The 13,833-nt window shown below is 42.2% G+C and overlaps 1 protein-coding gene across 5 annotated transcripts in view; it reads right to left on the minus strand.

The window, feature by feature from the left end:
- Nucleotides 1-13,833, minus strand: part of mctp1a (multiple C2 domains, transmembrane 1a) — a 110,420-nt gene that overhangs the window by 31,396 nt on the left and 65,191 nt on the right. For all 5 annotated transcript variants that reach the window (XM_079554165.1, XM_079554166.1, XM_079554168.1 and 2 more), the window contains 6 exons: nucleotides 11,873-11,975; nucleotides 11,382-11,484; nucleotides 10,740-10,841; nucleotides 10,176-10,250; nucleotides 8,422-8,541; nucleotides 1,891-2,007 (listed from right to left, as the gene is read on the minus strand). In XM_079554165.1, the coding sequence (XP_079410291.1) occupies nucleotides 1,891-2,007; nucleotides 8,422-8,541; nucleotides 10,176-10,250; nucleotides 10,740-10,841; nucleotides 11,382-11,484; nucleotides 11,873-11,975 (620 nt within the window). The remainder of the gene's footprint in view (nucleotides 1-1,890; nucleotides 2,008-8,421; nucleotides 8,542-10,175; nucleotides 10,251-10,739; nucleotides 10,842-11,381; nucleotides 11,485-11,872; nucleotides 11,976-13,833) is intronic.

The raw sequence follows: 13,833 nt of genomic DNA on the forward strand, positions 1-13,833 counted from the left end.
TAAATGCACAGACTGTGGATTAAACCTGACAATGGTTAGACGAGAATAACAGGCAGCGGCCTATCTGGCAGGTCCAAACCGGTTGTTTCGTAATACAATACATAAAGTAGGAACAGTCTCTCGTGTAAAATCTCCGACTACAAATGCAACTTTTCTACGATTGCTGCAAATAATAAGGCACAAGACATGCACCATTGATAGCATACATTTTAACTGTGCTTAAACAAGGAGCCACAGTAACAAGAAGAGGCATTACACCCCGGTGCAAGGGGCCACATTATTAGACACACCTGCTCTAATGCCTTGTCTTGCTTTCCTGTGCTGTGTCCTAAGAGATTTTCTAACACACTTTTTTTGGTGTTTGAACATTAATGCAAAATTAGTATAAAAATCTAAAACACTGTCTTATAGGAATAAATTTGGTGTAGAATCAATATGAGTATGCAAAGTGGAAAAACCCTAAGTGCATGACAGACATATTTCATAAAACCTAACCCACGATGTATGTTTATGTTCCAGTTGCTCCACAATCAGATACATGCCTGAAGTGTCTCAACAATATATTAACGCACCAAGCATCTCCGAAGGTACTTGAGGCACAGTGGCTCTTTTAACAAGTGGAAGAAGAAAAAAAAAAAAAAGCAATTCTCCATCAAGTGTAAGTTACATGTGCTTGTAATGTGAAGTGACTGCCACATCACAGAGATATGTAACCTCTGCTGCCTTGTTTTAATTAGAAAGTGCACAGTGAGCGCAAGAGCATTAGTACTGAATAAACACATCAGAAGCTGCAGCCACAATGCTTACCGTTTCCTCCCAAGCCCCAATTGAGAGACACATTTTTTTTTTTTTTTTGTCAAGCAACGTCGCCATCTACAGGCGGGAGAGAAACGCCTCGAAATGCCATTCACAAAAGAGATGATTCATACACACGTTAAATGCACTTTCTCGGCAAAAAAACAACAAAAAAACAATCAGCACGACGAATGATATGGATAATCTTTTTAAACACATAGTTCCAATTATTGAATGGATTAAGAGTTTCAACAAACAATTAAAATGGAAAGACTACAACCGATTCATGTGAAGTGTGCTGTGGAATTGTCACATTCTTTAGTGATTTGGCATTTGGACACGAGAAGATTTAGTCCTGTCATGTCATAAACAATACTCCTCTTGTGCAATCCCAATCCAAGCCAGAGTGGTAAATATTTAAAACGCATATATCCTGCGCATTTAGAAGGCACACTGTCGAGAGAGGTCGGATATCTGAGTGTGGTTATTTCGAACTCAGAAAAAAAAAAGGCACTTATTAAAATGAATCACTTCATTGTTCACGCCTGTTCCGTAGTCCGGCTCGCTCGCGCGCTCGTTTTCCTTCCCCTTCCTCTCGGAATGATTAAAACATGTCTGTTTCTCCATGACATTGCTTTGACATTATTTAATTGGTAGAAGAGATAAAAAAAAAAAATAATGAATTAAATAAATATAGTACCAGGTAAGTGGCGTAACGTTGCTCAAGGTGACAGCCTATTATTTCTGCCTTTTCTTTTGGGCTGAAAGGGAAGCAGTGGTGCGAAATGTGAGATTGCACTGAGAATGCTCTTCCTCAAGGGGCAGATGGGGATGTTTTTCAAAATTTTCTTTTTTTTTTTGTAGAAGTTCCTATTTTATTCACTTCAAGAGTAATTTTTGTCCAATGTTTGGAGTGGCAATTTAATCAAAGAGATTTTTTTTTTTTTAATTGAGTTATGCTCATCTGCCTTATCTCGTGAGGGACACTGACATCTATCTGCACGACATATCTGCATATTTTGGGTGATTTTGAATGAGAAACGCTCAAAGGTGTGTGCGTGTGTGTGCAGAGAGAAAGAAAGAGGTCTAACTCACCATGTCTTGCCTTGTATCTTTCCCCGACGCGATCAGGATGTAATTCCAGGCCAGGGGTAACAGCAATGCCAAGGGGATCATATAGAGCTCAAAGTTCCATACGATGATGACGAAAAGCTGCGGGAAGAGAAAGTCAGAAGTGGACAATTGGACTATTTAGTGGGCTATTGTTGATTCTAAATATCACTCCAAGCAGGAGGTAAATTTAGAGAAATAACTAACTAACTACTTGGATTGTATTGAAGATTGACATGTGTCAATCACTGAGTACTGAGTCTTAGAGTTGAAGGAATCAAAGTACAATGGTAAAAAAGTGTGTGGGGGGGGGGGGAATTGGAATAAAACAGACAAAAAAATCAAGTCTGTTAAGTTTGATGAAAACTCACATACATTGTGTAGACGTAAACATGAAAGGTTTGTGGTTCACATATGCGCGAGGCTTAGGAGTGACCATCTGCATCGGAAACAGCTCACATTCATAAAAAAACAAAAAACAAAAAACAAAAAGAAAGCTTAAAGAGGCGAAGTTAGGACGAGTACAAAATGTCAACTCTTCCCTCCATGCCAATCATCCCGCCAGCCGAGGTCATGTACTTTCCCCCCAAATGCAACCAAACCAACGCTGACCCTCCCATACTCAAAGGCCGGACCTCTTCATCTGACCCCGCGCTCCCTGTACCCCCCCTACACCCTAACCTTGTCACTCCAAACCCCAATACACCCGTCTCTGGCTGCAAAAGAGCCCCCATGCCCTTGCCTAACCTCCCCTGCACACATCTGCCAAAGAACACAACCCCACGATGCCTCCCATCTCATCTCCCAAACAAGAAAGTAGCATCTGAGAAATTAACCTTTGCAAAAAACCTGACAATTGATTTTGGCAGGCCTCTTTAGCACCGAAAAAAAAAAAAAAGTGAGAACTTATAGGAGTAGATTTTGTCACACGTCAAGTGCACAATCGCCTATTTTGCATGTTTTTACAAATAAAAGAGAGACTAGAACGAGTAATACGTAGAGATGTTGTGGGGGGTTTCAATGTGTCAATCAAAAATAAACAAGAACTATGCCGTTATATCAGGAAATTAAATTAGGTTTAGTTGTAATAACTTCGCAAATAAGAGAAATTGAAACTTTAGCTGCCCAAAGCAAATTCATAGGCTTTCTGGCAATTATGCTTTGGTTGAATGACACCGACAACGCAGGGGACGACATAATCAAAAAAAAGCGCTCTTATTTGTTAGTGTAAGAGAAATAGGCAGAGAGGCGAGAATTGTCTTTGTTGTTATTGTACAGTGGAAGGTTAATGTGGATATGTGGGGTTCAAGAGTCTATTCAAGGGAGTGTGTTTTGCATGTGGTGAGGCAGCGGCGTTGGCTTTCACCCACACACTCAAAGACGAGCATCGCTTAAAATCAATGAAACAAAAAAGTCACGGCAACAATTCGATTAAAAACATAATTTCGCTCAACTTTCTCCACAGAAAACTTCAATGTCCCAACTTTGACAACTTTGTTTTTTTTAATAACCTGGCGGCTTTACAGGGACAAAATATTACGCTTTCCCCGCCCCGCAATTTATGTTGGATTTAAATTTGATGAAATATCGATAGTATATCAATAAAAATGAGAAAGATTGAGTCAGATTCAGTGTGCGCCTTTGAGACTGCTTTACTTGCTGCTATATTTATCCCGTTTTCTAAAGTGGTAATAATGTACAAAATATGTCACGTGTAACGCCGTTAAACACCAGAATTACCTAAGTAAAGTGGGTCACTGAAGTGCAAAAACATCACTCAAACAAAGGAGCTCACTTTGTTTCTCATCTATTACCGGGGCTATTAATAACATACGTTCTCCAGCTCGCACGCGCCGGCACACAACAATGCCTCTTTGAAATACCTTCGATTAAATACTGCAGGCATGTTGTGGATTTTTACATAAGCGATTTGATCCTTAAAAATATCCTTATTGAGTTCTGTCATAGGATTTCAATTCTAAATATATCTATATATTAAAAAAAAGACAAATCTTGCTTTGCGTTTAGCCTGTGGTAGTTTAACCTGTTGTCCCCCTTCATTCCTCCACCATTTGGTTCTCGTCGCTGAGGGCCAGGTTTTGACTGGCAGCTGGAGGAAGCGGACACCAGCCGTGGCCGGCCCTGCCCCGGACCGGTTGCCCCCCCCCGAGGCTGAGTAACGTGGGCTTCACACAGACTTTCCCCATCGGGACGGCACCGTCAGAGGCACCCGCTCATAGTTCACTACCCAGACGGCAGCCCCTGTGCCTGGGGAGAGGGAGCGAGAAGAAACCTGCTGTGGATGTCAGTGACCACAGAGGCAGAGGGGCGGAAAAAAAAAAGATACAAAAACATACCGCACCAAAGGAAAATGGAAATGTAAATCTTATGGGGGGCTACGAGTGATTTGTCGACGGTTGGATTTCTGCACGGAGGAGTTTTTCAGTTATTTCGTGAAGAGATCAGCTCATTTTACATCACAGATTCAGTTTCTATGTTAAACAAAATAAGAAAGAAGACCAAAAATAAAAATGTCTAATTAAAATAAAACATGCTTTGCACAACATAGTTAAAAGAAATCATCAACTATAAGGCTTTAGGATTGTGCACAAAAGACGCATTAAAAGTGGGTGAATTGGACTCTATTTGGAAACAAAGCAAAAGTTAAATAAAAATAAACCCAATAAGACGGAAGAGTCAAAATGATTTATTTGGGCACTGATGGAAGAGCGCATGGAGATGTATCTTATGTTATTTATGTGAAAACACAGGCCTGGCCTGTACGGCAGTGCGCCGTGGCTCTGTGGGAGGGTAATATTCAGTACTTTGGCTTACATTAACCACTCACCAGGCTAACTTTCCTCCTGCTCTGTCTCAGTGGAGTGAAACTCAAGTTTGAATTTCAGACTTCCCCTTTATCTCCCTTACATCAATTTCAACGCTGGCACTAAGTGTTGCCAGACAGCAGCTAGAAGTCCTGTAAAATTTGAGAGAAAGTGTTCTGCCTGTGACTGGACCCTCCTCTCATTCAGTGGTTATAGACTGCCCCCTGCTGTTCTGTTATAAAACATAGAACTGCGCTGTCCACAGTTAATAGACTGAACTCAATAAAAAGAACAAAAACGACTGAACTATGTAAAGAAGGATAATGACTAAATGATGAGCACCAGAAATAGAACAGAACTGCTCACCCACCATTTCTTTCCAAACGATACCTTTATACAGTCAGTGTAAGAGCAGCGCTCTTTCTCTGATGATTCAAAGTCAGAGTCAAAGAGGCCTTGTGCATTTTGTCAAGTCTAAATCTCCTGTGATTGTGCTGACTTGGTATTCTCTTAGTCATGACATTACATTTAACTATTATCCATTTTGCAAATCAGGAGAGTAGTAAAATGTGAAGGTATATCTTTTCAAAGCCGTCCCTTGCTGTGGGCAAAGACGAACTCCCAACTTTTAAACTTTTAAAAGTTAGACAGATTCTTTGAAGAGGAGTCAAAGGAGCAATTTAAAGGGACCTGGAGAGGTGTGTACCGAGTGCGCCGGAGTCTCGGTGTGTGTATCAAACTGGGAGCCAGACATGTGAAAACACACACACCGCGACATATACACTCCAGTAGTTTTCTTCTGTACCTGTCTTTGCTCTTTCCCTTTTTTATTTCAGCAGGGTGAATTTTTATCTAAATGCAAAGCAGGTGATAGGTGCTCCAGTTTCCTCTAGAAGTAGCTCCCTTGTCTGGGCTCTCTTCCTGATAAGAGTCCTACTTTGCCTGACATAAAAGAGGCCGGTATCATTTCCCCTGCCTCCCCAACAACCCCCAGCTCCCTGCCCTCGCCCTTCCCCAAGCTGCACAAAGCTGCCTCTATTTGCTCCCAATTCAGGGCCCAATTGCAGATAAAGTTACAGCAAATTTGTTTGGAGGAAGAGCTGCTGAGGCCTGCCGTCCCTGGGGCAATAACAGCCTTGTCTTGCGTGGGGCCGTAGGGAGAGCTGGCAGCGGCGGGAGAACATAACCCGACAGTGTGCGGCCCACAATGGCCTGGCTCTCTGGGAGGGAAAAGGCGCGAGATAAAGGGGAAGCCAGGATGGAGGGAGAGGAGTCTGCCAGCAGGTGTGGAGAGAGGAAGATGATGCTTAACCCCGAGACAGAGAGATGAAGACCAACACAAGCACGTCAGCACACACACCAGCCGTCACGCAGGACAGGAGCGAACTGCAGGCCCGTCCATTGTGCCAACGCCTGAGGCAAAGCTGCCACAGCGGCTGATTCACTGTGGGGACGGGTGGGTGACAGCAGTGTGGGTGTGAAAGAGAGGAGCGACGTGGTATCTCTGCTCTCACGTGCACAAGAACACACACAACACACACTCATCACAGCTGGCACTAATGGGCAACGTGTACATGCGGCTGGCATTGCAGCACTGGGCAGAAGGAGAGAAAGAAGTGATTTTTGAGTGATTTCGTCGAGGGAATGTTGTAAACTGACACCTTACGATAACTGCATTTTCATATGTAGCTCCTCAAATGTACAAGCGCTCACATTTCCTCCCCTCAGGCTTACTTAGTGGTTCACAAGTGCACATATTTGTAAGTTTAGGGTAAATTAGTCGCAACTGCACCGCTGCAGCAACAGCCATTTTGGAAAGTTAAGTGTAACATCTGTCTAGAAAGACAGCCAGACACATGTGAGCCGACACACACATGACAGTAATCGCACACAGACACACCGCACACCTTGGTGAACGCACCACCTTGGCCAGATGGCCCCCCATAAAAAGCCACTTAAAGAGATGAGCGAAGTGATTAAGAGGCCTCTCAAAGTGAGGAGAAATGAGAGGGGGATGAAGAAATGGAAGTGGAGGCAGGGAGGAAGTACCTGTGTGTGGAGGAGAGGCCCTAAATACTGCAATGCTTTTAGCTAAGTGCATATTTTTATACAATAACACACTCCCAAAAGAGCGAGCGGGGGAGGAAAGCACAATGACACCTACATTTTAGACTTTTTAAAAAACTATAAAACACTGTGTCCTTGGCCTGGATCCATCATTTATCATGATATGAATACTATGAATGAAAGTAAGCACACTGAGAACATGAATAGCATGTCTAGAGTACTTAAAAAGCTTGGAGATTTTGAGGACCAAGGGTTACATTATCAAATGCCCTCTATTCAAAATGTAGATTACCAATTTAAATTTGATCCTGTTTGCCTTGAATTCAATGACATTTCGAGCAACATTTTCATAGTTAGTTCGAGCACGCCATTGAAAGCTAAGTGTGCAAAACTGCATGTGTGAAAGTGAAAAAATGTGTCACACGCTTTTTTTTCTGACCCACGTCTTGAGTTGACACAGCAACCTACTTCTCTGCATAAAAAGACAGAGATAAAGCGTGTGTCAGATAGCCTTCTAATGTTTTATAAATGTTGTTGAGTGTCATTGGGCTTGGGTGAAGCAGGTCAACGTGTCCTGTTACTACTTAAGTCAAATACGCAGCCGCAAAACAGGATTCAGTGGCCACTGTCATATTAAGGACAAGGAACCCCACTCTGTCATGTCTTTTACTGATGGTTCCTTGTTCCAATTACTGCTCACCTTTTAATATCACACATTTGACAGGATGAAGAGGGAGACGAAAGGAAGACGAAGAGGAGCATGATGGGAGAAAAGAGTGCGATTTTGACTGCCTGCATGAACAGCTTGTCACATTTAACTACACTTTTTTTTTTAACCCATCCCAATGTCTCTGGGCCTCAGTTACACTTGAGTTTCTCGGAAAGACCAACTGTCTGTGCATATACAAGCAGATTTGCATACATTCACCATGTGTACATTCATTTTTAAGCCAGCAAAAGTACTTGAACATTTGAGCGCTGGTATGTGTGACTAACAAGACTAACAATTTGATGACGACAAATGTTTCTTTAAAAATAAAAGTCTAGCATGAATGCAATGATTAGCTCTCAAAATGCTTTCACATTCTGTCAAAGTGAAAATGCAACAAAAAACTTATTTTGAATTTGTCTATCGTGGCGCACTTAGAGTGTAAATGTAGACTTCATCGTCCCTGTCCCAGAACCTCAGGGTGAATGGTCAGGAGCAGTGGGCGACCGCAGGGCTCTGTGAGGGGACCCATCTCCAGATCGTGAGCCAGCATCTTGGTCAGGAGTAGCTGGACAATTAGCCAACTGTGCGCTTTTTGGTTTGATGGGATTAAATCTGAGCACCCGAAGAAACCCACGCAGGCACGGGGATGATATGCCATTTCCACACAAAAAGGCCCCACCCGGCCCAGGAATCGAACCCAGGACCTTCTTGCTTATAGGCGAGTGTGCTCAATGTCTGTCACTGTGCCACCAAATATATATATATATTTTGGTATATATATATTTATAGCACAGCTACAGCATGGTAACAGGATTGTTAATGTTATTAGTGCGCCACCATAGTGGACAAGGCTGTGGCACAGGATTGACATGTTTGTGTTTATTAAAAACTAAAAGGACTGTGGATATTTACCACAAATGCACAGATGCTTCTCTGCGGAGATTCCCATTCAAAACAGCTGTTGATGTAGCATCCAGCGTTGATGAGGCCCATGATGCAGCGGCGAACTCGATTGAAGTTCTGTAACAGCAGCTGAGGAGAAATAATATAAAAACAACATTTACCAAAAAAACAGCACATACAAGTGTTCGTTGCTGTTGTTAAAAAGTGTTTCGGTCAAAAGATTTACCACTTTGACCTATTTTTTAATTTGATCTTATAAGATAAGAGAACTCTCAAGATACAGAACAATGTATTAGGTTATTAGACCGCTGTAGTGTAGAAAACCTATAGTCAGGCCACTTAAAGTGTGACTAACTGACTCACACGGCTTCTTTAAGTCTACTCTCCCAGTAATAAAGTTAAACACAATCAAAACAATTTCTAAGACAGTCCTTGGATTGTGCTCCCAGAGGGTTCTCCAGGCGTTTGGCCAAAGATGAGAGAGAACTGGCTAACTGCTGTCCTCCCTCTGGGCTGCCTACCATTCAGGGAATAGCAGCACAGAACGCAAACCACCCAATCAGGTCAACACCAGGAAAAAGTGCTCCCACTGGACCAACTGTCTTTGCATATTCTAGGCCATTATTTTACTTTCTCGAAGCCTGGGCGTGTTTGAGCTCAGTCACTGCATAAAGGTGCAGGGTTCTTGGAGGACTGTTAGATCGAGCTCAGTTAGATAAAAGGAAAATGACTGATTTTGTATTTTAATTTTGATGAGCTTTTTGTTGCCAAACTCAGTGTGACTCTACGGTGTCCTGCTGAGGACATGGAAGCCCTGAGGACAGTAATACTATGAATCATCCATTTAAACATTTATTAGGACAGACACTTTATGTACAAGCTGTACTCTGCCTGACTCATAACAGTTCTTTCCATGATATATTTTTTAAATCAACTCCTCTAAACATTATTCCAAGTATCATAATCAAAATTAGATGGCTGGTGTTTTGAAAACAGCCGACGAGTGTGCCTTCACACTTAGTGAAATGCAACAGCAGGAGCTGCTTGACATGAGTAGTCCTCACGGGGCAATCCCTCCAAAGCAGTGGTGACATCATCATTGCAAGACGCTGACATGGGTCATCTCTGTGAGTCAGAGGTGAAATGAAGATGAAAAAGGATTGAACACAGGGGAGAGGGCTGTGGAGAGCGCAGAAACAGGGGGACAGAGAGGGCAGGAAGAGAAGGGAAAGGGATACGAATGGAGGCCTGACAAAGGGGTGGTATGGGACCAGTGTGTGTGAGTGGTGGCGTGGTGGGCAGGGCTGTGCGTGGTGTAGCTTTGACTGCTGTGCCCAAACGGTCACTTATATGACATGTGTGATGTGGGCCAGCCCCTGCTATTCAGCCCTTTGTGGTGCCGCCACACTGAGCGGTGTGACAATGAACTGCAAAGCAGCAGTGGCAAAGAGGGCCAACTATAAGGATGGCCAATCTACTTATGCACCCCAGAGCTGACAGCTTGACATTTCTATTCACCGCTCAGAGTGGATGTGAGGGGGGCGAGATGAGAGAAAGCAGAACAGAGAGGGAAAAAAATTAAATGCTGTTTTTTCTTCAATCACTCTGTTGTATCTTGCCCACACAGTTGTTGTGCATTACAGCACGCCACTCTGCAGGCTTGTTGCGTTTGGTTTTGACAGTTAAGTAGAATTGGGGCTACAGTGTTACACAGCAGTGAAAATAAGGTAGTGCAGTAGTAGATAAGTACTGGGCGGATGTACCTGTTTGGACACTCTGGGTTCCTCTTCAATATATTTCTGCTCAATGGGGATGAGTGTTCGGAGGCCAGCCTTCACCTGAGGAAGGAGCAGAGACCCACTATCAACATCAAATGGTGAGAAGCATCACATCATGAACTTACTGGAGACACACATCAAGAAAAAGAAATAGGATGCAGGTAAATAGGGAGGATTTGGGGCTTTTTTTTTTTACCAAAAAAATATTAACAAAGCAGTTAGCAAGCGCTCGCCATATCAGAGGATGATGAGCGGCACAGAAAGCAGCAAGATGGCCGCTATAGGACACACACAGTGCTGGTGATTGTGTGAACAAAGGCTGCTGAGAGGGAGTCTTCGATAATTAAAGCCAAAATCAGGACAAGGGACAGGGGACGAGGGATGAGATGGAGCTGGGGAGGGAGGAGGGACAAACAGAATAAAGACAACAGTAGCATGGGGAGAGGTGCAGCACCAATGGGGGGTGCTTTGCTGGAGAGAGAATGAGAAAGATAATGGGAGTAGGGGCAAAAAAAGTCAGTGAATCAAAAAAAGCAGAAAAGGACTTACAGCATTAAAAATCACGTCTATTTCGAGAAAGATGACCCCTTTTGTTGGCCCTGTCAGCTCCTTGCTTTTCAAGGCGTAGGCTTTGCGTTCTCCATTTTGGATCTGTGGGAGAGGGACATGACAGGCGTCTGTCTGGCAATACCCGGCTGAATCGGCTCCCCAGGCCACCTTTGAACCCCAGCTGCTGGCGCTGACAGGGAACCCAAAACAACTGTGGCAACTCTGACAAGTACCTGTTCATTACCCAGAGCAGCTCAGCTCTGTCAAACAGAAATTAACTATCCTGGGGAATCACACTGTACTGCAGAGCGCACATATATGTATTAGACACACAAGCTGCAGGCTGGTTCACATAAGAGAAACACTCACTGTCCTTTTTTCTGCAAATGGAAGCATTCTCTCCCTCAATCAGTGTCACTTCGACATCAGTTCCATCCACCTCACAAGCTTTTTCTTTACTATCACTCACACTTTTTACTTTCCTGACATTTCTTTTATGGAACAGTCTTGTCTGTAGTAGCAGAAAATAACAGATTTTTATAGCTTCCGCTATGTGTTTTCTTTCTCTCTGTTGCTCTTTATGGACTTGATGTTATTCCCAGGAGTAAAGGATAATACACACATACACTGTATTTGACTCACGTTTAGTAAAGGAATTGCCACTTTTCCCAGGAAGTCGGCGCTTCTGTCGCGGTCCTCGTCATAGACTGTGACCTCCAGAACTGAGTGGATATCCTTCACATTACTGGACCACACACACACACACACACACACACACACACACACACACGCACACACACACGGAAACACCAGGAAAACAAAATCTCAGAAAAATGAAGAGAGCGTGGGAACTTCACGCACAGACCTCAAGTGTTTATAAAAGTTGTAATTATTATAAATCATATACAGAAATACAACATCAAAATGTATATATGAGAGACTTTATCTGGGATTTTCATTTTTGGGAATATTAACTTAAAAACCTTTTAACCATAATCATACTCTGGAATACGCTAACGAAAGACAGAGACAGAAAAATAACTTTCTAATACCTATTGTGTCTTTATTTTTTCTCTATTGTGTACAGATTTAGATGTAGATGCAAAAGAACAATGCCACAGTTTCAGACTCACAAAGTGAAAACCTTGTTCCATTCAGGGTTGAGGTTTTTGTAGACCGTGTGCGTCTGTAGCCGATCATTGCTCAGCTCCACCACGCAGAAAGGATCGCTTTTACCTGCGAGAACACGGTAAAGAAAGAACAAAACGATCATCTTTTAACCGCAAGAATACATTCATAAAAACAGCAATTTAATGCATTATAGCACACACCACCTCAGGCACAAATTAAATCACAACCACAATGAGAAAAAATTCTTAATATCTTTTATGAATTTGGCTTCTTTTCAGACAATAAAAAATCTGTGTTTCTTTATACATCGTTATACTATTTGTTTACCAATGTCATACGGTTGGGTTTCTTCGTACATGCTGAAGTGTTTCCCCGCCTCTTTCTCCGTCTCCTCTGAACAACAAAAGTCTTAATTCCAGCTTTGATCGTGATTTCTTATTAAAGCTATTGGGAGCTGTTGGGCTGTTTGTTCCTGCTTATTACTTGAAAAGGCTGGGTCAGGAAGTTGCGAAAAGAAAATATGTCCCAGGGAAATTATATTAAAAAAAAATAATATTGAAAATCAGTGAAGCATATTAAGATTGAAAGACGTGAAGCTATGTTCTTGCATGTGTGTGCGGTTGTCATAGATTGGTGTGATTCTCCGTAAATGTTGTGACAAGGCCAGGACATTTAGTGGGTCTGCAAAGTAAATGTCAGGGTGATCAATGCTAAGCCGTAGGTGTTGCTTTTCAAATCTTTCCGCGCTGGTTTATTGATGCAGGGGCTTTCGAGTCGATATTGACAGCTGCGGCGCCTTAAAATTACACCACGAAAAAGCGAATGAAGTATCACAAGCATTTATATAATTTAATTGTGCTTATCGTGTTTTAAAAATTCAATACATAGTGAGGAAGAAACACACACTAAATCGCAGACACAGACCGAAGCTCGAAGCTGCTGGTTTTAGCTACAAAAGCATTAATATATTACACAAAGGTAGATGCACAAATAATTAGCTTTGTGGGTGATGTTATATTTAAATTGGGCAAAACTTCTACACTGTACTATACAGGTGCTCGTCATATAATCAGAATATCATGAAAAAGGGCATTTACTTCTGTTATTCTACTTAAACTGTGAAACTAATAAATGTTATAGACTCATTACATGCAAAGTGACATATGTTATATTTTTGATGATTATGGCTTACAGTCCATTTTTAAAATATTCTAAAATGTTCTTTTTCTTTTTAAATTGGGGTTTTTACAAGCTGTGAGCCATTATAACAAATAAAGGCTCCATATCTCACTTTGCATAATAATGAGTCTATGTTAGTTTCACAGTTTAAGCTGAATAACAAGTAAATACACTTTTTCATGAGATTCTAATTTTATGACGAGCACCTGTATATACTGTATGTATATTCTAATATACAGATACTAAATTGGATAAATAAAAAAAACGAAACACATTAACAATGTGGTGTATATAAAATTGTAATTATCACTTTCCCCTTTCAAGATTGAAAGACAAATTTGCATTTTCAATTTCCAACCCACGCCTGTATCTGTTTATATTTAAGGTGAGTCGTTGTCCACTTCCCCACACATTTACTGAAAATCAAAAACAGCATGATCAACTATCCATACTGTCTCTAACTTGGTGCGGATATTGTACTTTAGTCCCGTGAGAGACTGCTATTTTTCAAAACCTTCCCGTGTTGTGTGTGCATTCTTGTGTGTGTCACTAGCAGGAACAATATCTCGGCGAGAGCCACATAAGAGCCCTCACCGCATGAACACCGTATATTAACAGCGCCGGCCAACAGCGGGTCAGGCACAAGGTGAGGGCCCGGCAGACGGACAGACAAACAGACAGGAGAGCGGGCGAGAAAGAGGTCAGAGGCGCATAGAAAAGAGTGCGCACATCTCCCTACCATTCATACACCGCCTCTCCTCCGCCTCTCTGCCTCTAATTGAAG

The sequence above is a fragment of the Gobius niger genome, assembly GCF_951799975.1.
Source record: "Gobius niger genome assembly, chromosome: 1".
NCBI lineage: Eukaryota > Metazoa > Chordata > Actinopteri > Gobiiformes > Gobiidae > Gobius > Gobius niger.